The sequence below is a fragment of the Geotrypetes seraphini genome, chromosome 8, assembly GCF_902459505.1.
Source record: "Geotrypetes seraphini chromosome 8, aGeoSer1.1, whole genome shotgun sequence".
Classification (NCBI taxonomy): domain Eukaryota; kingdom Metazoa; phylum Chordata; class Amphibia; order Gymnophiona; family Dermophiidae; genus Geotrypetes; species Geotrypetes seraphini.
In genome coordinates this window covers 94322918-94346001 of record NC_047091.1, presented here as the reverse complement: position 1 = coordinate 94346001, position 23084 = coordinate 94322918, and the positions used below count along the sequence as shown (strand labels likewise).

Genomic DNA, 23084 nt, shown 5'->3' with positions numbered 1-23084 from the left:
TGATCCCTACCAGCTGAGATTCATGAGACCTTACTTCCACCAACAACATTTCGTACTACTTATACAGATGCTAATCCTAATACAACTGGACTACTGCAACTCCATCTACACCAGTGGTTCCCAGCCCTGTCCTGGAAGACCACCAGCCTGTCAGGTTTTCAGGATAGCCCTAATGAATATGCATGGAGCAGATTTGTATGCCTGTCACCTCCATTATATGCAAATATCTCTTATGCATATTCATTAGGGTTATCCCAAAAACCCAACTGGCTGGTGGTCCTCCAGAGCAGGGTTGGGAACCACTGATCTACACAGACTGCAGTTCATACAGACCATAGCAATAATGCTCATATTCAAGCTGAAGAAATATGACTCAATCTCTACCTACCACAAACAACTACACTGGCTACCTATCCCTACCCAAATAAGTTTCAAAATCTCCTGCACAATGTTCCACATACTCAACGGAAGCTCTGCAGCAGCATGACTTATTCTCCTCGGCATGGCTCTCTTTGCAAAGAAATCTCTACAAACTCCAGCTGAACCTCCCCCCAACAAAAAACCTCAAGTGCAAATGCATATTTAACACCACATTTACATGTATTGGAACAAAAACATGGAACAGCCTCCCAACAAACATCAGAACCAAATCGAACTACCGTGTTTTCCTGAAAATAAGCCCTAGCATCATTTTCAGGGAAGGTCTTAATATAAGCTTTACCCCAAAAATAAGCCCTAGTCCCGAGATTCACCGGCAGCAACTGTTCAAACACTCCCCACCGTGCAGTCGAACCCCTGGTGACCCTCCATACTTCCCTCACTGCTGACCACATCAGGCCGGCAGCACTCTAAGTGATGAAGGTAGGGCTCGCTAATGGTCAGCGGGAAGGGAAGGATGGAGGGCCAGCAGGGGTTCAGCTGCATGGTGGAGGTGAGGGTGGTGTGCTCAAGGGTTCTGCTGCACGAGGGAGGGAGGGAAGGATGGATAGAACCTGGGCAAGGGTTATGCTGCACAAGGGATGGGAGGGTGGGAAGGATAAAAGCTGGGTAAGGGTTATGCTGCACATGGGAGGGAGGAAAGGATAGAAGCTGCACAGGAAGATGGGAGGGGAGGAAAAATGCTACACATGTGGGGGAAAGAAAGGAAAGAGGAAGAATTGGGGTGAAAGAGAGGAAGGGAGAAATGATCATGTGCATACCCTGAAAATAAAACCTCAAGGGAGACAGATCTAGCTTCGTCTCACAAAGAAGCCAAACTCCTGATAGAATGCATCTTGACAGAAACAGGGGACACTTTCTCAGAAAGAATGTAGGTTGACAATGGCCCTATAGATCCATCTGGAAATCGTGGCCTTGGAAGCAGGAGTGCCATGCTTAACTGAATGAGTCAGCGCAAACAAATGGTCAGAAAAAAAACTCGTTAGTGACCTCCAGATAATGCAGAACTCTGCACACATCTAGTTTCTTCAACAGACGATCTTGTGTCCTGGAACCATTAGGCTGAAAGGCAGGTAGACGCACTTCCTGATTAATATGGAAAACTGAAACCACCTTCGGCAGGAAGGAAGGAACAGTCTGAAGGGACATCCCAGCTTCCAAAATATGGAGGAAAAGGTGTCTGCAACACAAAGCCTATAGTTCCAACACACGATGCACCAAAGTAATGGCAACCTGAAAAAACGGTCTTGAGCATCAAGTCAAAGAGGGAAGCATCTTGAAGAGGCTCAAAAGGAGTCTTGGTAAGGCTAGACAGCAACAGGCTAAGGTCCCAGGAAGGCAAAGGTTACTTAACTGGCAGTCTGACATGAATAGCCTCCTTCAGAAATCTGGTGACAGGATGAGGTGGCAACAAGGACTGATGCTCCCGGAATCTAAAGCAAGAGAGCCCGGCCACCTAGACCCGAAGAGAATCCACAGTGAGGCCTCTATCCAAACCAGCCTGAAAAAAGGCAAGAATCAGCGAGACCGGAACTGAATAAGGGGTCCACCTGGTCTTGGGCACACCAATGTTTGAAAGGTGAAACCATGGACGACGACCTAGACTTGAGTAGAGTATCAAAAACCAGAGCAGAATATCCTTTGTGATCTAAGGCTGCACACTCAAGAACCATGACGTAAGAGCAACGTGACTCGGATCCTCCCTCGACCCTGCATGAGGAGGTCCAGATTGGCACTCAGCTGAAAGCTGCAACCTCTACGCGGACACAAAAGATCTGAGTACCGCGGTCTGAGAGGCCAATCTGGAGCCACCAGAATGACATGGCCCAGATGAGCCACGATCCATCAAATGACCTGACCGATCATCAGCCATGGAGGAAAGACATACAGGAGAATCTCCTGAGGCCACGGCTGTACCAGAGTGTTGGGCCCCTAACTTCCGGGCTCGGATCTTCGACTAAAGAAACGATTCGCTTTCTTGTTTCATGCCATGGCCATGAGGTCAAAGCGGAGCCAACTCCAGCGGTCCACTATTGCTTAGAATGCTGCTGCGAACAGGGCCCATTCGCCAGGATCCAGAGTCTATCTGCTGAGGAATTCTGCTTGAGCATTGTCTACTCCCACCACATGTGCTTCCTTCAGCACTAGGAGATTACATTCTGCCCAAAGAAAAGAAGGTGGGCTTCCTGAGCCAGAGGAGTGTTCTTGGTCCCTTTCTGGTGATTGATGTAGGCTACTGCTGTCGTATTGTCAGAGAAGACCCTGACCACTTGATCCTCCAATCTCATCAGAGCCAGCCAAATGGCCCTGAGTTCTAACCGGTTGATTGACCATTTTCACTACGAGAGCATCCAACACCCCTGAACAGGACAACGATTGCAGTAGGCTCCCCAGTCCTGAAGGCTGGCATCTGACATCACAATGGATCCAGGAGACAATGTGAAGCGGTATGCCCTTGCGGAGCAATTGCTGGAGAAACCACCAGTCCATGCTTCTTCAAGCTTCCAGAGTCCAAGATAGACAGGCCTGCAAGGCATCCCTGTGCAGAGCCCAATGAGAGAACAAAGCATGCTGAAGAGGATGCAAGTGCGCCCTCACCCAAGGAACCACATCCAGCGTGGCAACCATGGATCCCAGAACATGAAGATAATCCCATGCTGAAGGAGTTGGCCACTCTAGAAGGGAAAAAATCTGGGCACACAGTTTCTGCCTGTGGGCTTCTGGTAGATATATGCGGCCCGCAGCTGTGTCAAAGAGAATGCGTGGGCGTCAGATGGCTCTTCCTGAAGTTGACAATCCAGCCCAGGTTCTCCAGCACCTGGAGCACCTGTTCCACAATGCACCATCCCTTGGCCAACGAGGGAGCTCTGATCTGTCAGTGATCCAAGTAAAGGTGAACCTGGAAACCCATCTTTCGCAGGTAAGCCACCACTACCATCATCACCTCGGTGAAGGTCTGGGGCACAGTCGTCAGCCCAAAAGGCAGAGCTGAGAATTGATAATACTGTTCTAGAACATGAAATTGCAAAAATTTGCAGTGAGCCAGAAAAATGGGAATGTGCAAGTATGTCTCCATGAGATCCAGAGAGACAAGAAACTCTCCTGGGGCCACTGCTGCAATGACTGAACGCATGGTCTCCATATGAAAGTTTGGAACCTTGAGAGCCGCATTCACATGCTGAAGATCCATAATAGGCCTCCAATCTTCGGAGCCTTTCTTTGGCACAATAAAGTATATAGAGTATCTACCCGAGCACCAGCTCTATATAGCTTGAATATCCAGCAAGCACTGCCACTATACAGCCTCTGATCTGCCACTCCAGGAAGCACTGTACCTGCAAACAAAGGATAAGTAAGCCAAACCATCTGCATCAAGGTCCCCTAGATCAGGGTTAGGCAGTGCGAAAGCACTCAGAGATGCCGCAGAGACAGATTGGGACTGTTCAGGGGGAGAACATTTGTTTTGAAACTCACACCACAAAAATGTCATAGATTTGGAAAAGTATCTGGCTCCTGGGGCATAGAGTCATCCTTATTTGACTTAAATTTGCGTTTCCTAGGCTGCGGAGGGTCAGCAGCCTGGCAAACAGAATTGCCAGCCATGCTAAGCCCTGAAAGCAATGAAGGCTGTCCTGCTGGGCTAGCTGAGCGTTTGGTCACCTGTTTCAGTAGGAGAGAGGCTAAGCTGATGCTACCGCCCTGACTGCACCATGCAGCAAATGGCGCAAGGATACTCTAAAAGCACTGAATTTATGTTATCCTAGCAAGAATCCACATGAGGAGAGTCCAATGACTCCATCCCAGCAGTTTTCTAGGGCAAAATTTGCAGTTTTGAAGTAACAGGGACCACCGCCAAGTCTCCTATGGGTGCCCAACAGTCTGCACTCGAGCCCTGCTTAACAGTGGGTAAGACCATGTCAGGGACAACCCTGAGCTCCAGAGAAAACTATGTAGGCTGGCTAACAGGTATCCAGTGGGATCGGCCTGTCAGCTACAGACCAAAGTCTGTGTATTCTGAAACAGGCAGAGCTTTAAAATTCCAAACAACAAAATTTCTGAAAAAAGGACAAAATTACACCGAATAAAAATAATGGGGAGAGCAGAAACAAACACTCCTGTAGGCACACGTGTAGAAGGAAAGAACTATAGGTGGAGCTAGAGAACCCAGTGAAGTACAGCAGAGGCAGAGTTAAAAATCCAAAGTGAATTCCTTCTGCAGCAGCACACAGCTATAGGGAAATAACCAATCTGTCTAGAATGTCTCACCTATTGCACTGGAAAAGGTATTATGGGCAAGATTTTCCTCCCTTCCCATCAGGAAATTACAAATCTTATGTAGATTCAGCTCTTAAAACCTGTCTCACTCTCTCTTCTGTGTTCTAACTTCACTGACAGTTTCCACAGAATTCTCCCTCCTTCCCCAAGCAGAGAAAATACTCATTGATATTTTCCCTCCTCAGAAAACTCCTCCCCCTTTTTGCCGTAGCACTGGTTGTCACGGAGAAGAAAAATTATATATTTTCTGACAGCTTGTTCTTGTTGCACACATATTAATATCAAAAACTAAGAAAAAAAAAATCTCACAGATCAAAGCCAGTCTGATTAACACAAAAATTATATTCTATCAAAACCCAGTTTATAGATGGGTTTCACAGGAATTTACCATTTCGTGACTGCTCGGAAATGATATTTGTTTGTTTCTTTTTGCTTAGTTTTCAGTTTTTTAAACAGTTGGTTTTGTTTAAATTTACTACCTATAGCAATTAGCAATAACTGTGTAAATGAAGTTGAGAGATAACAAAAGGGGTAAGTCACAACATATGTTTCAGTATAGAGTTATTCAAAAGTAAATCATAAGGGTATGGGAAGGAAAAAGCTGTGGTTTTGTTAAAGGGGATTGTGTGTTGATTTAATCATTGTCACTTTCCATTTTGCAGAACTTCTTTACGGAGTCTGGACTCCTTGCTTATACTTTTGTGCATTGTTGATTTGCTCTTTGAATAAAAAAAGCTGTCCAAAGCAGAGAGGTCATGCAAGGTATCTGCCAGATTTATGGTAAATACCTAAGTGGCATAAAAGCTCTGGAATGAGAGAGCTTAGGATGAAGTTAAGAGGTGATAGGCTCAGAAGTAATCTAAGAAATACTACTGGGAGACTATTTCACACTTCTACCACTCTTTCGGTAGTCTTCTGGTATAGGTTGTTATTATTATTATTATTAGGATTTTATATACCGCCTATCAAGGTTATCTAAGCGGTTTTACAATCAGGTACTCAAGCATTTTCCCTCTCTGTCCCGGTGGGCTCACAATCTATCTAACGTACCTGGGGCTATGGAGGATTAAGTGACTTGCCCAGGATCACAAGGAGCAGCGTGGGGTTTGAACTCACAACCCCAGGGTGCCGAAGCTGTAGCTTCAACCACTGCGCCACACACTCCTCCACAAAGACTGTATCTGAATTCATGAAAGTGTGGGTCAGGCACATGGGATCTCTTAGGGAGAGGAGGAGATAATGGATGCTGTGGATGGGCCATTTGGCTTTTATCTGCCATCATGGTTCTATGATAAAAGGAAGACGGTGTCAAAATTTTAATTAGCATATTATAATGTGTGCTTCAAATATCTGCAAAAAAAAGTGAGATCCAACAAAACGAAAAATCCAAGATCTCAAGCAAATACAGTATACAGTCAAACCGCGGTTTGCGAGCGTTTTGCAAGATGAGCAAAACACTCGAGCAAACTTTAACTCGTAAAACGAGCGTTGACTCGATCAACAAGCGCGTCCCCCCAGGAACCGGCTTCTCTCCCCCCACGGCCCACCCCCAAACCCTTATGTCCAACGGACACCATGCCTTCTAGATGTTAATGCTCATGCGTTGTGGTTCTCACGGGTGGTGTTGGGTGGGTGGAGTTTTGCTTGTGACGTGCAAGAGCTGTAGCCCGGGTGGTTTGGACTTCTTTTGGTGCAGAATGCGAGGTGCAGCGATGGCAGCGCCGTGAGTTGCTTGGGAGAACGGAGGGTCCTGTGCCCTTCGACTGCCATGGTGGCCCACAGGAATACGATGAAGGATGGAGGTGTGGTAAGTGGCTGTGTCGGAATGGGGAACTTTGCTTCTTTACGAGCGGTACTGTCAGGCTGGAAGCTCTTAGCTCTTAGGGAGGAGTGCTTGCAGCTGTTAGAGGGAGTCAAACGGAGCTTAAAACTCTTAAATGAGGGGTTGACTTATCCCACGCTGCTGAAGCAGGTTTAGTGTTAGCAGCCCTGTTTATTTCATCCCAGGTACTATGACACAAAGGGAAGGATGCTGAATCTCTTTTCTCTCTGAACATCCAAGAATCTCACATGAATATAAGGCCTCTTGAGCTGAACTTGGTAGCAGATTTAGCGAAAGCTAAGCTGGGGTTGGCTAGTTTCTGGTCAAGTTTAGGCTGGGGGGAGGGGATGAGAGATGTATTAAGTCACTGAAGTTGAGTGCAACATAGGGCCTGTTTTTGGGATGTGGAACGAATCATCCGAGTTTCCATTACTTCCTATTGGGAAACTTTGATATACAAGCGCTTTGGATTACAAGCATTCTTCTGGAATGAATTATGCTCGCAAACCAAGATGTCACTGTAATTTTATTTAGAAAAGTCTGTGTTTAAAAAACTTAACATGGCCTTGTTTCGGCAATAGTGCCTGTATCAGGAGTCTGCTAGTATCTAAAAATATCGGTATAGCTTCCCCCTTAGAAATCCAGTCTATCTCAGTCTCCATAGCAGGTGGTAAGGCTTTTCAGCTCCCGTCTTAGCACTGTTGGAACTTTGTTTGAACTCCTGGGTTCCCCTTTTGTACTGGATAGAGCTTGGACGGGTTCTGTTTGGGGATCCGTCCGACCTCGGGGGTATTAAACCCAGTGGGTCTCGTGCTGGGTCCCTCCCCACACCTTCCTCCACCTCCCCATATTTTTGTAGATGTGCCTCAGCAGTTGGCCTGGCCCCCTGGTTGGTCAGCCCTCCAGCTTTGAGAGCCATGGAGTCTGTTCTGACTTAGAAAAACAAACCTGAGGTGTGGCGGTCTGCAGGGATCATTTCCCTGTAAAACTGACTGTTTGTCTGTGTTTTTCTCAACTAACCGGCACTTTTTCTTTCAGCTAGGGCATTTTCCGGCACAATGAGCACTTAAAGGGAAAAAGTGCTCATTGTGCTCCAGCTGTGAGGTACTCGCGTCCGGCTTGTGCAAGTGTTGTGCAGGCTGGAGCAGTGGGGCAGCGGATGCCGGAGGCCAGGGCGCCCCACTGATGGTGCCTCGCGAGTCGGCTTTGGATCGCGAGGAAGCCCGGGCTTTCCCCCAATGCCCACGCGGAGAGTTCCCCAGCTGCTGATAGTCAGGAAGCAAAGGATTCCCTTTTCGCATCGGTTGTTTCTTCGGCCTCAGCGTCAGGAAAGTCCCAGGCTTTTCAGATGCGGCAGGCCGCAGGAGCTCCAATTTTGGCAGGTTTGGGTCCAATTTCGGCGGGAACCTCCTCTGTCATCTCAGTGACCTCAGGTGACCTTCCCCCTGTTCTGGAAATACAGGGAGTCCCTTGGGGCCGCCAGGGGTCTTTCCCCCTGAATTTATGTTAGCACTTTGTAAAGCTTATGTGCTGGCGGCAGGAGGTTCCTTGTCCACTTCAGGGGTCTTGGGGGGGTTTGCCCTCGACATCTTCCCCAGTGCGGCCCCACACCGGCGGTTTTGTTCCCCTCTACTCTTCTCTCATCCAAACGCCCGAGGGTCTCTTGGGATGAGGATTTTTGCACAGAGGAGCAGGATGTAATTGAGGAGGGCCTGGACCCTGAGGGAGATTTCCAGGATCCTCTTGGGGGGTCGGACTCCGGCAGCAAGGGGTTCGAGCACCCCCCAGCTGGCGAAGATGCATCTGTGGTGCGCATTTTTCAGCAGGATGAGCTTCATGAGCTAATTCAGGTCTCCTCGGTTTTGCACTTTGAGGACACTGTGTCGGAGCCCCTTGCTTAAGGGGATCCGCTCTGCTTCTCACTCTTTTCCTATGCATCAGGATATTCGGGATATTATGCTCGCTCAGTGGCAGGTGCCAGTAGGTCCCTTTCATTTTGTGTGCTCCATGGCCTGCCTGTATCCCATTCCTGAAATTGTCTGTAGTGGACGCGGTGGTCTCGGCCATCTCTAAGAGGCATACCGTACCTGTTAAAGGCGGTGCGGCCTTGAAGGACCCGGAGGAGCATAAGTTGGAGTCCCTCCTTAAATAGAGTTTTGATGTGACAGCTCTGGCAGTCCAGGCGACGATGTGTGGCGTGCTAATGACTCGGGTGTTTTTTTGCTGTGGAATTGCACAAGCGCGAAGTGGCAAAGATTGAATTGGGTGTTTCTTATCTTTCAGATGCCATGTATGACCTCTTGCGAGCTTCTGCCAAGTCGTTGGCAATTTCCATGGCAGCCTGCCGTACCTTACTGCTTTGCGCTTGGTCGGCGGATTCAGCATCCAAAGCTAAGTTAACAAAGTTTCCTTTTAAGGGATCTTTCTTGTTTGGTGAGGACCTGGACAGGTTGGTTCAGACTTTCACTGACTCTAAAGTGCCTCGTTTGCCTGATGATAGGCCTAGGCCACTGGCTCAAGGTGGCATTGCTCATGGGCGTGATTTATGCCCTGGGTGAGTGGCTGTCTCTTTTCAGTCTTCTGGGCTCTCTAGAGGCAGGTTCTTCCAGCGCATGTAGTCCTTTCATGGGGCCCACCGGGGTGCGAGTAGCGCCCCCGCCAGGTCCCCTTCCGCCCGTCCTGGTTCTGGTGGGCGCCTGGCTGCAAGACTTTTATCTGAAATGGGCAGACATCAAGTCCTATCAGTCGGTTCTGGAGTTGATTTTGGATGGCTGTGCTCTGGAGTTCACCCATTCCTTGCCAGACCATTTTCTCGCTTCACCCTCGCAGGTGGCGTAGAAGCAGGAGGCCTTTCGCCAGACCCTTCAAAGATTGTTGGATCTCATTATGGTGGTTCCAGTTCCCCCACAGGAGTGGGGCATAGGTTGGTACTCGATTTACTTTGTGGTGCCAAAGAAGGAAGGGACCTTTTGACTCATCTTGGATTTGAAGGGGGTCAACAGGGCTCTTCATGTACCTTCCGCGTGGAAACTCTGTGGTCGATGATTCTGGCAGTTCAGCCAGGGGAGTTTCTGACCTCTCTAGATCTGACCGAGGCCTACTTACACTTTCCTATTCGGGCCTCCCATCATCGCTTCCTGCACTTTGCGATCTTGGGGAAACACTATCAATTCTGTGCTCTTCCTTTTGGTCTGGCCACGGCTCCACGGATGTTCACTGGTGTGAGGAAGAAGGATTTCACTTCGTGCGCAACTGGATGACGTTCTGGGGGAAGAACAAACTATTCAGGAAGGATGGACTCCACCTCAGCGGAGACAGAACGAGGCTTCTTGCAAGTAACATCAGGAGAGAGATTGAGAAGTTTTTAAACTAGGAAGAAGGGGAAAGCCTACAGTCGACCGAAAGTCGATAGTTCGGGAACCAGTATACCCAGAGGATACTGTGCAAGAAGTTAGCGGGGAAGACTCAGCAGATCATGGACAGGACAGAAATCCGGATGGATTAAATGGGATGCAAGAAGGAAGAAAGTGTAAGAAAGTAACATGCCGAAACTCAAATGTATATATACGAATGCAAGGAGTTTAAAGAATAAGATGGGTGAATTAGAAACTATGGCACAAAAAGAGAACCTTGACATCATCGGCATGGTGGAACGAGGAAAACGTCTGGGACACTGTGCTACCGGGATACAAGCTATACTGCAGAGAAAGAGTGGGTCAAAAAGGTGGGGGCATTGCCCTGTACGTCAAAGAGGGAATAGAGTCTGCCAGAGAGAACACACTGGAAACAAAGAATAAGTTAGAATCTCTATGGGTCAAAATTCCGGGAACAAATGGAACGGAAATGAAGATCAGCATTTACTACCGACCCCCCAGGGCATTCCGAAGAAATTGATGAAGAAATGACGGCTGAGATTAAACTCAACTGGAAGGGAGAAAATGCAGTTATCATGGGTGACTTCAATTACCCGGGGATAAACTAGAACCTGGGCACCTCCGGCTGCAATAGGGAAACCAAGTTCCTGGATGCAGTGGGCGATTGCTTCCTGGAACAACTTGTCAAGGAAAACACAAGAGTAAATGCAATTCTGGACTTACTTCTAAATGGACTACGAGGACCGGCACAAGACTTAGAAGTAGAAGGGACACTGGGAAGCAGTGATCATAATATGATCTGCTTCAACCTGGACACGGGGGTGAAACAACGATCCAGAACGACGCTGAACTTCCGAAAAGGAAATTACGAAGGGATGAGACTCATGGTGGGGAAGAAGATTAAGAAAAGGATAGGTGCTGTAAAAACGCTAGAGCAAGCATGGACACAGTCACCGAGGAATAAAATCTATATATACCGCGTATCAACAAGGGATCCAAGAGGAAAAAAAACAAGGAACCGGCATGGATCCTTGTAGCACTGAAAGAAGCAATCAGAGACAAGAAGATTTCTTTTAAAGTATGGAAAAGGTCAAAAACAGACGAAAACTGGAAAAAACACAAGCAACATCAACGCAGGTGCCATAAAGCGATAAGAGGGGCCAAAAGGAAATACAAGGAAAAAATTGCCAAGGAGGCGAAAAACTTCAAGCCGTACTTTCGATATATTAAGGAGAAACAACCTGCGAAGGAAGCGGTGGGGCCGTTGGATAACCATGGAATAAAGGGAGTGCTAAAGAAGGACAAAGCCATAGCCGACAAACTGAACACGTTTTTTGCATCTATATTTACAGAAGAGGATATATGCAACATACCAGAAGCTGACAGGCTATACCTAGGAAACGAAGACGGGAAATTGACTGGGTTGACAGTCAGTCTAGAAGAGGTATACAGGCAGATTGATAGGCTCAAGAGCGAGAAATCCCCAGGACCGGATGGCATCCATCCAAGGGTAATCAAGGAATTGAAAGGGGTTATAGCTGAACTGCTTCAACTAATAGTCAATCTGTCGATCAAATTGGGCAGGATTCCGGAAGACTGGAAAGTGGCGAATGTTACGCCGATCTTCAAGAAAGGTTCGAGGGAAGATCCAGGAAACTACAGGCCGGTGAGTCTGACCTCGGAACCGGGAAAGATGATAGAGGCACTGATAAAGGATCGCATCGTTGACCACCTTGAAGGACACAATCTGATGAGAACCAGCCAGCACGGCTTCAGCAAAGGAAGATCTTGCTTGACGGACTTGCTGCACTTTTTCAAGGGAGTTAACAGGCAGATAGGCAAAGGTGACCCGGTCGACATTGTATATCTGGATTTTCAGAAGGCATTTGACAAGGTCCCGCATGAACGACTACTTCAAAAAATTGAGAGCCATGGGATTGAGGGTGAAATACACACGTGGATCAAAAACTGGTTGGCAGATAGAAAGCAAAGAGTTGGGTTAAATGGACAATACTTGGATTGGAAAAGCGTCATCAGTGGAGTGCCACAGGGTTCTGTGCTTGGGCCTGTGCTCTTCAACATATTTATAAACGACCTGGAAATTGGAACGATGAGCGAGGTGATTAAATTTGCAGATGATACGAATTATTCAGAGTAGTAAAGACGCAAGAGGATTGCGAAGACTTGCAACAGGACATAAACACACTCGAGAAATGGGCTGCGACATGGCAAATGAAGTTTAACGTGGACAAGTGTAAGGTGATGCATGTTGGTAACAAAAATCTTGTACATGAACACAGGATGTCTGGTGCAGTACTCGGAGAGACACCCCAGGAAAGAAATTTGGGAGTACTGGTCGGCAAAAACAGCAAACAGAATGCTTGGAATGATTAAGAAGGGGATCACGAACAGATCGGAGAAGGTTATCATGCCACTATACCGGGCCATGGTGCACCCTCACCTGGAATACTGTATCCAGCACTGGTCACCGTACTTGAAGAAGGACACAGTACTACTCTAAAGGGTCCAGAGAAGAGCGACTAAAATGGTTAAGGGGCTGGAGGAGTTGTCATACAGTGAGAGATTAGAGAAACTGGGCCTCTTCTCCCTTGAAAAGAGGAGACTGAGAGGGGACATGATTGAAACCTTCAAGATAATGAAGGGAATAGATTTAGTAGATAAAGACAGGTTGTTCACCCTCTCCAAGTTAGGGAGAACAAGAGGGCACTCTCTAAAATTAAAAGGGGATAGATTCCGTACAAGCGTAAGGAAGTTCTTTTTCACCCAGAGAGTGGTGGAAAATTGGAACGCTCTTCCGGAGGCTGTTGTAGGGGAAAACACCCTTTGATTCAAGTCAAAGTTAGACAAGTTCCTGCGGAACTAGAACGTACGCAGGTAGGGCTGGTCTCGTTTAGGGTTCTGGTCTTTGACCTGGGGGCCACCACGGGAGCGGACTGCTGGGCACGATGGACCACTGGTCTGACCAAGCAGCAGCAATTCTTATGTTCTTATGATGGAGGTCGTCGTAGCGGCGTTGCAAAAAGAGGGCATTCTAGACCATCCCTACCTGGACGACTGGTTGATTCGAGCGAAGTTGCTCCAGGGGAGCACCCTGGTCTCGGCTCGGGTGGTGGAGTTTGTGCAGTCGCTGGGATAGGTCGTCAACCTTTCCAAGAGCCGGTTGTCTCCCTCTCAGCGTCTGGAGTATCTAGGAATACTGTTAGACACCTCCCTGGGGAAGGCCTTCCTTCCGGAGGCCCTGGTAAGCAAATTGAAATCTCAGATTCGCCTGCTTATGGCATCCCGGTGTCCTTCGGCGCAAGATTTTCTCCAAATATTGGGGTCGATGGCGGCTTCCCTCGATGTAGTGAGGTGGTCACGAGTCTACATGCGTCCTCTTCAGTATGCTCTTCTTCGGAGGTGGTCGCCTCAGAGGCACAATCTGGATCATCCTGTTCCACTTCTGGGTTTGGCTCGGCACAGTCTTCATTAGTGGCTCCAGACCTCCTATCTTGTGCAAGGGGCAAGTCTGGACAGCCACAATGGACAGTGCTTCTCACGGATGCCAGTCTTCTCGGTTGAGGAGCTCAGTGCCTAGGTCACTTGTTCCACGGAGGAGGCTTCTTGGTCGATCAATGTTTTGGAGACCAGAGCCATCCCTTTGGCGCTGTTAGCCTTCCAGTCCTTTCTGATGGGCAAGTGAGTCAGGGTTCTGTCCGATAATGCCACGGCAGTGGCCTATGTCAATCATCAGGGGGGCAGCAGGAGCACTTTGGTGGCACAAGAGGCAGCTCTGCTCATGGTCTGGGCGGAGTCTTATCTTCAAGAACTTTCAGCCTCCCACATAGCCGGAGTGGAGAATGTTCAAGCAGACTTCCTAAGTTGTCACGTGCTAGATCCTGGAGAGTAGTGTTTAAGCCCCGTGGCTTTTCAGTTGATAGTGCAGTCTTGGGGGTCAGCCCCTCATGGACCTGATGGCCACAAGTGTCAACGCCAAAACGCCCCGCTTCTTCACTCGTCGCAGAGACAGTCAGGCCGAGGACCTGGATGCTCTGGTTCAGCCATGGCCAACGGCTGTTGTATGTGTTCTCTCCGTGGCCATTAGTCTCCATCAAAGCTCACTCCAGTCCATCTACACCCTCCCAGCCTTTGAAGCCCTCCCCAGCCATCCTCCACTAAACGGCCATATACAGACACAGACTGTGCAAGTCTGCCCAGTACTGGCCTTAGTTCAATTTTTAATATTATTTTCTGATTCTAGATCCTCTGTGTTCATCCCACGCTTCTTTGAACTCAGTCACAGTTTTACTCTCCACCACCTCTCTCGGGAGCGCATTCCAGGCATCCACCACCCTCTTCGTAAAGTAGAATTTCCTAACACTGCTGTTGAGCCTAGCACCCCTCAGCCTCAAATTATGCCTTCTGTTTTTTTACTATTTTCCTTTCGCTGGAAAAGATTTTGTTCTACGTTAATACCTTTCAAGTACTTGAATGTCTGAATCATATCTCTTCTGTCCCTCCTTTGCTCTAGGGTATACATATTCAGGGCTTCCTGTCTCTTCTCATACATCTTTTGGTGCAAACCTCCTATCATTTTCATTGCCCTCCTCTGGCTCACTTCAAGCCTTTTTGTGTCCTTCGCCAGATATGGTCTCCAAAACTGAACACAATACTCACCAACGACCTGTACAAGGGCATCAACACCTTTGTTCTTCTACTGGTTACGCCTCTCTTTATGCAGCCCAGCATCTTCTGGCAGTAGCCACCGCCTTGTCGCACTGTTTTTTCGCCTTTAGATCTTCAGACACTATCACCCCAAGGTCCCTCTCCCATCCTTGGAACTAAAGCGCCACTGAATAAAGGTCATCTTGATTGGATGGTATATGAAGTGACTGATATATAGACAAGAAAAATAATTATCAGTGATAATCCAGGGATGGGTGGAACAATTTGTCCTTAATTCTGCAGGGAACCAAGCAAATGAGAATTAGGTATTTAAGTAGTGTAAGCACAGGGGTGGGTGGACCTAGGCAACCAGAGATCTGTGAGCTGTTTTAGCAATGAAACCTATCTTCAATGTAATTTTCTATTAAAACACCTTTCTATATACTGTAATAGAGCCTGCCTACAATAAGGATGTGTGGGGAGGAGGCTAGCAGATGTATATATTCCAAGTGCCTGCCCAATAAATCAGCTGCAAGACTTAATCTGCTACCTATCCAAGCTTTGGCAATGTAAAATAATCCTTACAGAGCTTATCTAGAACCCAAGTTCGGAAAGTTTAGAAAAATTAGCAGCTCAAGAAAGACTTGTACCAGGGTTAGCCAGAAAAGGAAGGAAAAGCTTTTTTTTTTTTTAGGAATAAAGAGGTCTAGGTTAGAAAGTAGAACAGTATACCACAATACAGATATATAGAGAGTACACCAGACAGAAGAAGAATAAATGTGAAGTATTTGAAACAGAAGTAAAAGAACAAAAAGTCTTCATGGATGAGCAGCAGCAAAGAGCAAACTCTGTAAACTGTACTCTATGCTTTTCGAATGCAGATTGTTAACCATATTTAAATTTGTATCATGTCTTATCCCAGGACAAGCAGGCAGCATATTCTCACGTGTGGGTGATGTAATCCATGGAGCCCCGATACGGAAAGCTGTACAAGTGCATTGGCACTTTAAGAACTTTAGAAAGTTCACAACTAACCGCGCATGCACGAGTGCCTTCTCACGTGATGTATGCACACAGCTCCTCAGTTCTTAGTTTTCTGCAGAGCTAAGTCGTGTTTTCAAACATTCCTTCGTTTTTGCCTTTTGCCTTCCCACTCACGCATATTTTATTTTAATTTTTTTAGTCTACTATTCTTTACCTTACTTTTCCCTCACAGGCGTTCGGTCGGAGGGTCTCTTCGCTTGCCTCAGCCTTTGATTTAATTTTGGCTGAGACGGACTCCCTGTCGATGTCCTGCCTGTTCATGGGATTTTTGATAAGTGCAGCAGGTGCCATGGGCACTTTTTCAATCAGTTGTCGACAAATCATCGACATCGAAGACGTCTACATCAGTGTCGGAGATGTTACAACGGTGTCGTAGGTCATTATTGTATCGAGTCCATTCATGCCGTCCTTACAGCGACCATTCTTGCGGCTCACTTATCTTCCATATATGGTCGCAACTTATCCAAGTCACCCTCTTCAAGGCGAGCCGCAACACTAACAGTACTGACAGAGAAGCCTAAGGTACCGGTGTCTCTGCTCCACGAGCCACCAGTCGCAGATCATTCTGGCATCAAGTCCATTCATGCCAACCACCCGACCATTCCTTGCCATTAAGAGTTGCATAAGTCACTCTTCAGAATGGACTGCGAGCTGTGCATCGAGTGATGGCGGGGAGCTGGGGTTCAAGGGGGGAGTCGGTGGTTTGGTGGAGAGTGTTGGACACAGTCTGGCTTGTGGGGTATGGCTCCTGCCATTTTCTGACTGCAGGTGATGTAGAGGCGCGGCACTTGGCTTTTGTGGGATCTTAGTGTGGGTGTCCTCACACTTGCTGTTGGGGTTGGTGCCTCCTCCAGGGGGCCTAACTTAATTGGAGGCTGGATGGAGGTTCAGTAATGGGCTGGGTAGGCAGGTGACCCATTGTGGTGGGAGTGCTGTACGAGTTGCTACTTCTTTTCATTGTTGGGATTAAAAACAGGTAGGGGGGGGTCCTGCCTGCTTGACTTATGCCCTGTCCACCTTGTGCCCTGTCGGCCTACCACTAGACCATCAGAGGGGGGCGCAGGGTACAGACTCTGGCAGGGAGGGGGTCAGAGTGCAGAGCTTGACAAGGAGTGTGGGGTTGGGTGCAGAGCCTGGCAAGCAGTGGGGGCTTGGGTGCACAGCCTGGCAAGGAGTGAGGGGGGCTGTGTGTAGAGCCTGGGTTCAGAATGGGTTTTTTCTTTTTTTCCTCCTCTAAATCTAGGATGCGTCTTATGGTCAGGTGCGTCTTATGGCAGTGATTCCCAACCCTGTCCTGGAGGAACACCAGGCCAATCGGGTTTTCAGGCTAGCCCTAATGAATATGCATGAGAGAGATTTGCATATGATGGAAGTGATAGGCATGCAAATTTGCTTCATGCATATTCATTAGGGCTAGCCTGAAAACCCAATTGGCCTGGTGTTCCTCCAGGACAGGGTTGGGAACCACTGCCTTATGGAGTGAAAAATACGGTAATCTTATTAACAATACATAATGGTTAACAACAAAATTAAACTACACAAATCACACTGTACTTATGCTTCTCAACATTCATTCCTACCAGAACACAGATAACCCCTATGCAAATACAGGACTACAAACTAAAAGTACTAAGATATAAATGAAACCCTAAGATTCAAGACTCTGCTTGCAGTAAACCCCAGAGAAATAGAAACAAGTGCATTTCTTCCTTAACAGTGCAAAATATAGACAGCAGATGTAAAGTCCCAAAATTGGCACAATTCAATCACTAAATTAAAAATAAAATCATTTCCCCTATGGTGATTTTGGTTTTCAAACTATCTTTCCCAGTCTCTGGCTGCACTTCCTTCTGTCTGTGCTCTTAACTGTGTATCCAAGGCCACCTTAAGCATTTGCTGTTTTTCTCTCCTTCACTTTCTGCCATACATCCATCTTTATAATAGGTAAGAGACTGACTATAATGGTACTATATATCAGTGGGGAGAGAGCAAATGACTCCTAAAAACGCTCAGAGAAGTGAAACTCTGAAGGGGAGGTGGATACCTTCCCTTGGGACAAGAGTTTACCGTCCAGTCATTGCATTTTACTTTGTAGAACTTCACTTTCTGGCCACTGGTAAAATTATGAACTGTTTAAATGATTTGTTAAATCGACAAAAAATTGTTCAAAAATGTTATACAAAAAGACTCTTGCTCATTGGAAACTATACACTTATCTGTGCAAGCTGGTCGTTTGAAGTCTTTGAAGTTGATAAACGATCATCTCTTGGAAAGAAATGTGGTTACAACAGAGGTTCACAGTGTGTAGCATCGGGTCTCCTGAAGCAGAATATTCGAAACGGGGCCGCGTTGAGACCCCTAAGAGCCTTTACAACCACAAACCTTAAAAAAGCTTGCACAGATAAGTGTATAGTTTCCAATGAGCAAGAGTCTTTTTGTATAACATTTTTGAACAATTTTTTGTCGATTTAACAAATCATTTAAACAGTTCATAATTTTACCAGTGGCCAGAAAGTGAAGTTCTACAAAGTAAAATGCAATGACTGGACGGTAAACTCTTGTCCCAAGGGAAGGTATCCACCTCCCCTTCAGAGTTTCACTTCTCTGAGCGTTTTTAGGAGTCATTTGCTCTCTCCCCACTGGTATATAGTACCATTATAGTCAGTCTCTTACCTATTATTCCATTCAATTTACTGACTAGTATTTACATATGAGTCCCTGTATGTTTTTCTAACGAAGTTATACATCCATCATTAACTTTTAACATTAAACTTTCTTCTCAAATACTACTTTTCCATGCCTTCCCTTCCCATCTATCCATGTGTACCATCTCCTCCCTCTTTCTTCTCCCCTACTCCCATCTATCCAGAAGAAGCATTTCTTCTTATCTCTTCCCTGCCGCACCCATCCCATTTCCACCCAGACCATTTCATCGCTCTTCCATGGTCTGGCATCTTTCTCCTCTCCTTCCCAAAGCCTGAAATCTTTCTCCTTTCCTATGGTCTGGCATGTCTCTCTCCTTCCCTCCCCCTTCCCAAGGTCTAATATATCTCTCCTCTCCTTTCTGCAGTCTGGCATCTCTCTCTCCCCCCTCTTTCCCTTCCATTCTGTGGTCTGGCATCTCTCTCTCCTTCCCATTCCAGTGGTCTGACATCTCTCCCTTCTTTGGGTCATCTCTCCTTTCTCCCTCCCTCCTCTCCACCACTATCATGTCCAACAGTTCTTCCTCTTTCTTCATTTCCCCATATACATCATCTCTCTTTCCCTCTCACACCACACACCTATGTCCCAAAAATTCTCTGTTCCTTTTCTCTCCCCCACTGGCAGCATTTCATTCGCTCCCTTCCTACTACTCCACCTGTGCAGCATCTCTCCTTTCCTACCCCAACCCCAGCATTTGTCCTTCTCAACCCTCTCCCAGTATGTGCAGTATCTGTCCTCCCAATCCCCTGAGTATCTGTCTTCCCTGCCTTCCCAACTCCCTACCCCCTGCACCCAGCCTCTCCCTGTCAGGCTCTGTACCCAGCTCCCTTCCCTTCCCTCCCCCTCCTGTCAGGCTCTGCACCCAGCTCCCCTCCTTCCCTCCCTGGTCAGGCTCTTCACCCAGCCTCCTTCCATCCCTCCCTCCCCTGTCAACTCTTCACCCACGGAATCGAAACGAGCATCAACGAGCACAGCCCCAGCCCCCTTCCCTCCCAACCCCTGTCAGGCTCTTCACCTGCGGGATCTAGTTTCTTCTGCCGCTCAGAAGCAACGAGCAGGAGTGTGCTTTGATGCACCTGCTCGGTGCTCAACGGCTTCTTTGACTGGCTCCTGTGAATTCCCTGGTTGACCTTCCCTGGTTGGCTTCTTAGCTGGCTTACTGAACTGAGGAGCCATGCACCTATGTTGGGCAGAAAGGCACTCGCGCATGCATAGTGCAGTCAGTTGCAAACTTTCTAAAGTTCTTAAAGTGCCAGTGCACTTGTACAGCTGTCCGTACCAGATGATGTCACCCACATGTGAGAACATCTGCCTGCTGTCCCTGGATAACACCTGTTACGGTAAGTAACTGTGCTTTAAGAGCACTGTAATGTTACCATTCAATATTATTTGTTTGTAATTGGTTTTCAAAATGTTCTAATTGAGTATATTAAAGTACTTTATTCTTAATGACATTTTTAGATACTAACAGTTTCCTGATGCAGATGCTATCACTGAAACACTGCTGTGTTGTCTTTTTAACACATTGGTCTAGATTCACAAAGCAAACCGATCGGTTTGCGACCCCTTTGCGACCAGATTTCCCTCCTGCACTATTCACTAACGCCTGTAGTGATCCGATCCTGATCCTCCCATGCAAATTAGTAAAATCCCATGCAAAATAGCCAAGCGATTGGCTATTTTGAATCGGGTTTTACAATTGGCAAACCCGACTGCTGCAGACAGGTATGCAGGTTTTTTGACAGGCCTGCCTGTCTTTTTTTATTTATTTTATTTCCATGGCACAGATATTTTGTGTGTGTTACACACGCAAAATATCTGCCCCATAAAAAAAAATGAAAAGACAGGCAGGCCTGTCAAAAAACGGCCGAGGGCCCCCTAAGAAACAATCCTCACCGGTGACCCACAAATAGCAGAAGGGATGCCCACTCCCTCCTGCCACCACCCGATGCTGCCCTCCCTGCCCTTGTGACTATAGCAGGAGGGATGCCAACTCCTCCTACCACCAACTGAGTCACCCCCCAACTCTCTCCCTCGGCCCACCCCTGACCGGCCCACCGCACCACCCCCTGACCTGACACCTCCTCTGTACCTAACAGTTGAGAGCAGGAGGGGTACTCAGTCCCTCCTGCTCCTTAGGCGACGTCTTCCGGAGCAGTAGGAACCACAAAGTCCTGCTCCTTCGCCTCCTCCTGCTCCTCAATGGATGACACACCGCAAATGTAGACCCTGCCCCGGTGCATCATGTGATGCACAGAGAGGAGACTAAGGCCCTGATTGGCTCAGCCGCCTCCCTTGGGAGGAGCCTGTGGCGCCTGAGCCAATCAGGGACTTCCTTAGGCTCAGCTTTATTGGCTATTACTTTGACCAATAAGGGACTTCCTTAGGCTCAGCCCTATGGAAGTCCTTGATTGGCTCAGGCGCCATAGGCCCCTCCCAAGGGAAGAGCCTGAGGTGTCTGAGCCAATCAGGGCCTTAGGCTTCTCCCCGTGTATCACATGCACAGAAGACGTTGCTGGAGGCCTAAGGAGCAGGAGGGACTGAGTACCCCTCCTGCTCCCAAAGTAGAGGAACTGGGGTGCCGGGCCGGGGCAGGCAGCGGGTGGGAGTGAGCACCCCTCCTGCTCCCAACTTTTTGGTGCCGGGTGAGGGCCATGGGCCGTGCCAGTCGCAGGAGGGAGGCCTACGGAGCAGGAGGGACTGAGCACCCCTCCTGCTCCCAATTTTTAAAAGTTTGGGGGTGTCGGTTTGGGCTGTGCCAGTCGAGGGGGGGGCGTATAGGGGGGAGGCTTTTTTCTTCTTTTTTTTTTTATAGACCTGTTGATATTTTGTGGCCTATTAAAAAAAAAAAGCCTGCGAAAGCCCTGACAGCAGTGACAGGAGGCTGCTTCTCCTGTCACTACTGTCAGCATCTGCGCATGCTCCAGGATCATGGGTGGGGGGCATGTCAACGATCATCTGCATTTGCATGCAGGCCTTTTGTGAATTTGTCGGCCTGCCTGCAATCTGGAACGGATCAAAGACAGACTCGGGGGTTAGTGAATCTAGCCCATTGATTTTTCTGAATAAAATTATATTTGTCTTCACATCTTTGAATTCCTCGTTTTGTTGGACCTCACTTTTTTTGCTCTTTGCTGCTGCTCATCTGTGATGACTTGTTGCTTCTTTACTCCTGTTGCTTCTAACATCTCACATTTACTAAGTAAGTGTAGCAATGCAGTAATTGTTACTTATTTTCAGAAATGGTTTGCATGTATTAATAAGGTGTTCTTTGGAAAACAACTTTTTTCCCTTTGGATACTTAACTGAATTTGGAATCCATTTGGTTGGTCAGGCCTGTTTTTATGCATAGGTATAGGATTTTTATCCAAAGATATGCAAGCATGCACTGCCCCTAAATAGCTGCAGTCTCCCTTTTTTTTAGCACTGATCTGAATTGCTTTAATGAGTATGTTCAGTTAGCTACAGCAGTGGTTCTTAAAACTGTCCAGTTGGGTTTTCAAGATATCCCTTTTTTTTTTTTTTTTTTTAATTCTTTATTCATTTTAAAAATTTCATCAAGTGTACAAAAATTTATAATAAATAAAATAAATCTAAGCACTTGTGCATCTTATCATTATATCTTATAATTAAAAATATAACCCTCCCCCTCCCACCCTCGAATTCCTCTACTTATTATATTTTCATAAAATGGAAACCCACCCCCCACCCAACCCTAAATCTTACATAATTAATAGAAAAATATTAGAAAAATGGCATCAATCATGACAAAAAGACGTTAATGGCTCCCTAATGAATATGCAAGAGGCAGATTTGCATGCCTGTCACCTGTCAGGGATATCTTGAAAACCTGACTGGCTGGGGGTTCTTCAGGACAGGTTTAAGAACCACTGAGCTACAATATTAGGTTTTAATCACCCTTGTCTTACCACAATATGCAAGAGTTTTTATTCCTTATTTATTCCCTACAGGTAATTAGGATTTCTACCTCAACCCAATGGGACCTATGCAAGGACAATGTGGACCAAGTTTACTCAGCTTCCACTGAAAGGTGCTTGACTGGCCTTTATGTTACTACTGGACACACACAAGTTATAGACCTGTACAAAAAAAAAAGAATATTCTACTGTGAATGGAAAAATATTGCAAATGGAAATGTAAAAAGTGGCAACAAATCGCCGGCTCCAGTTTTGATTGTTAATACTTTAGATATTGTATTTATCTGGATTATTTTTTAAAAGAGAAGACAAAAGTGTGGCTTAAGTTATTCCATCTTAAGTCATAAATGACAATAATAATAAAATTGAGTAGGACTTGCACTGTTGCTTGCCTTACTTAATTTTGCCAAGCAGTTTGGTCCAGTTCTGTTCCACCCACACACCCTAAACTGAAGGTCAACATGTGATTTTCACCTGGGAAATTTTGTATCAATCCTGGTTTTATCCTGTGATAACACATGGAGAAGGGCATGACTGCTTGTCTTAGGAAAGTCAGAAGAGCATCTCCATGCATTGATTGGGGTAAAACCTGAACTGAATCAGCCCACGCTAGGTAAAGCTTGGGGTGGGAATTTAAAAATCAAGGACTTGGACAAGCATCCCTTGGTAATTCAAGGTGAGATTATGGGCTTTGCTTGGCACACCAGCAGAGATAAATGATAAAGCTTGTTCTTCGGTGCTACTGGCTATCAGAACTGTGCCTCTGAATAATGGTGCTGAATTCTGGGAGGGCTGACCAATACCAGTTCTCAAAAAGAAAAAACA

General features: G+C 46.9%; 1 protein-coding gene across 3 annotated transcripts in view; it reads left to right on the top strand.

Annotated features, from left to right (window-relative positions):
- DOT1L (DOT1 like histone lysine methyltransferase) overlaps window positions 1-22477 on the top strand; it is a 604393-nt gene extending 581916 nt beyond the window's left edge. For all 3 annotated transcript variants that reach the window (XM_033954025.1, XM_033954026.1, XM_033954024.1), the window contains one exon: window positions 22293-22477. Coding sequence is in view for 1 of the 3 variants with exons in the window: in XM_033954026.1 (XP_033809917.1) it covers window positions 22293-22300 (8 nt within the window). In the remaining 2 variants the exon portion in view is untranslated. The remainder of the gene's footprint in view (window positions 1-22292) is intronic.
- The last annotated feature ends 607 nt before the right edge of the window (window positions 22478-23084 follow it).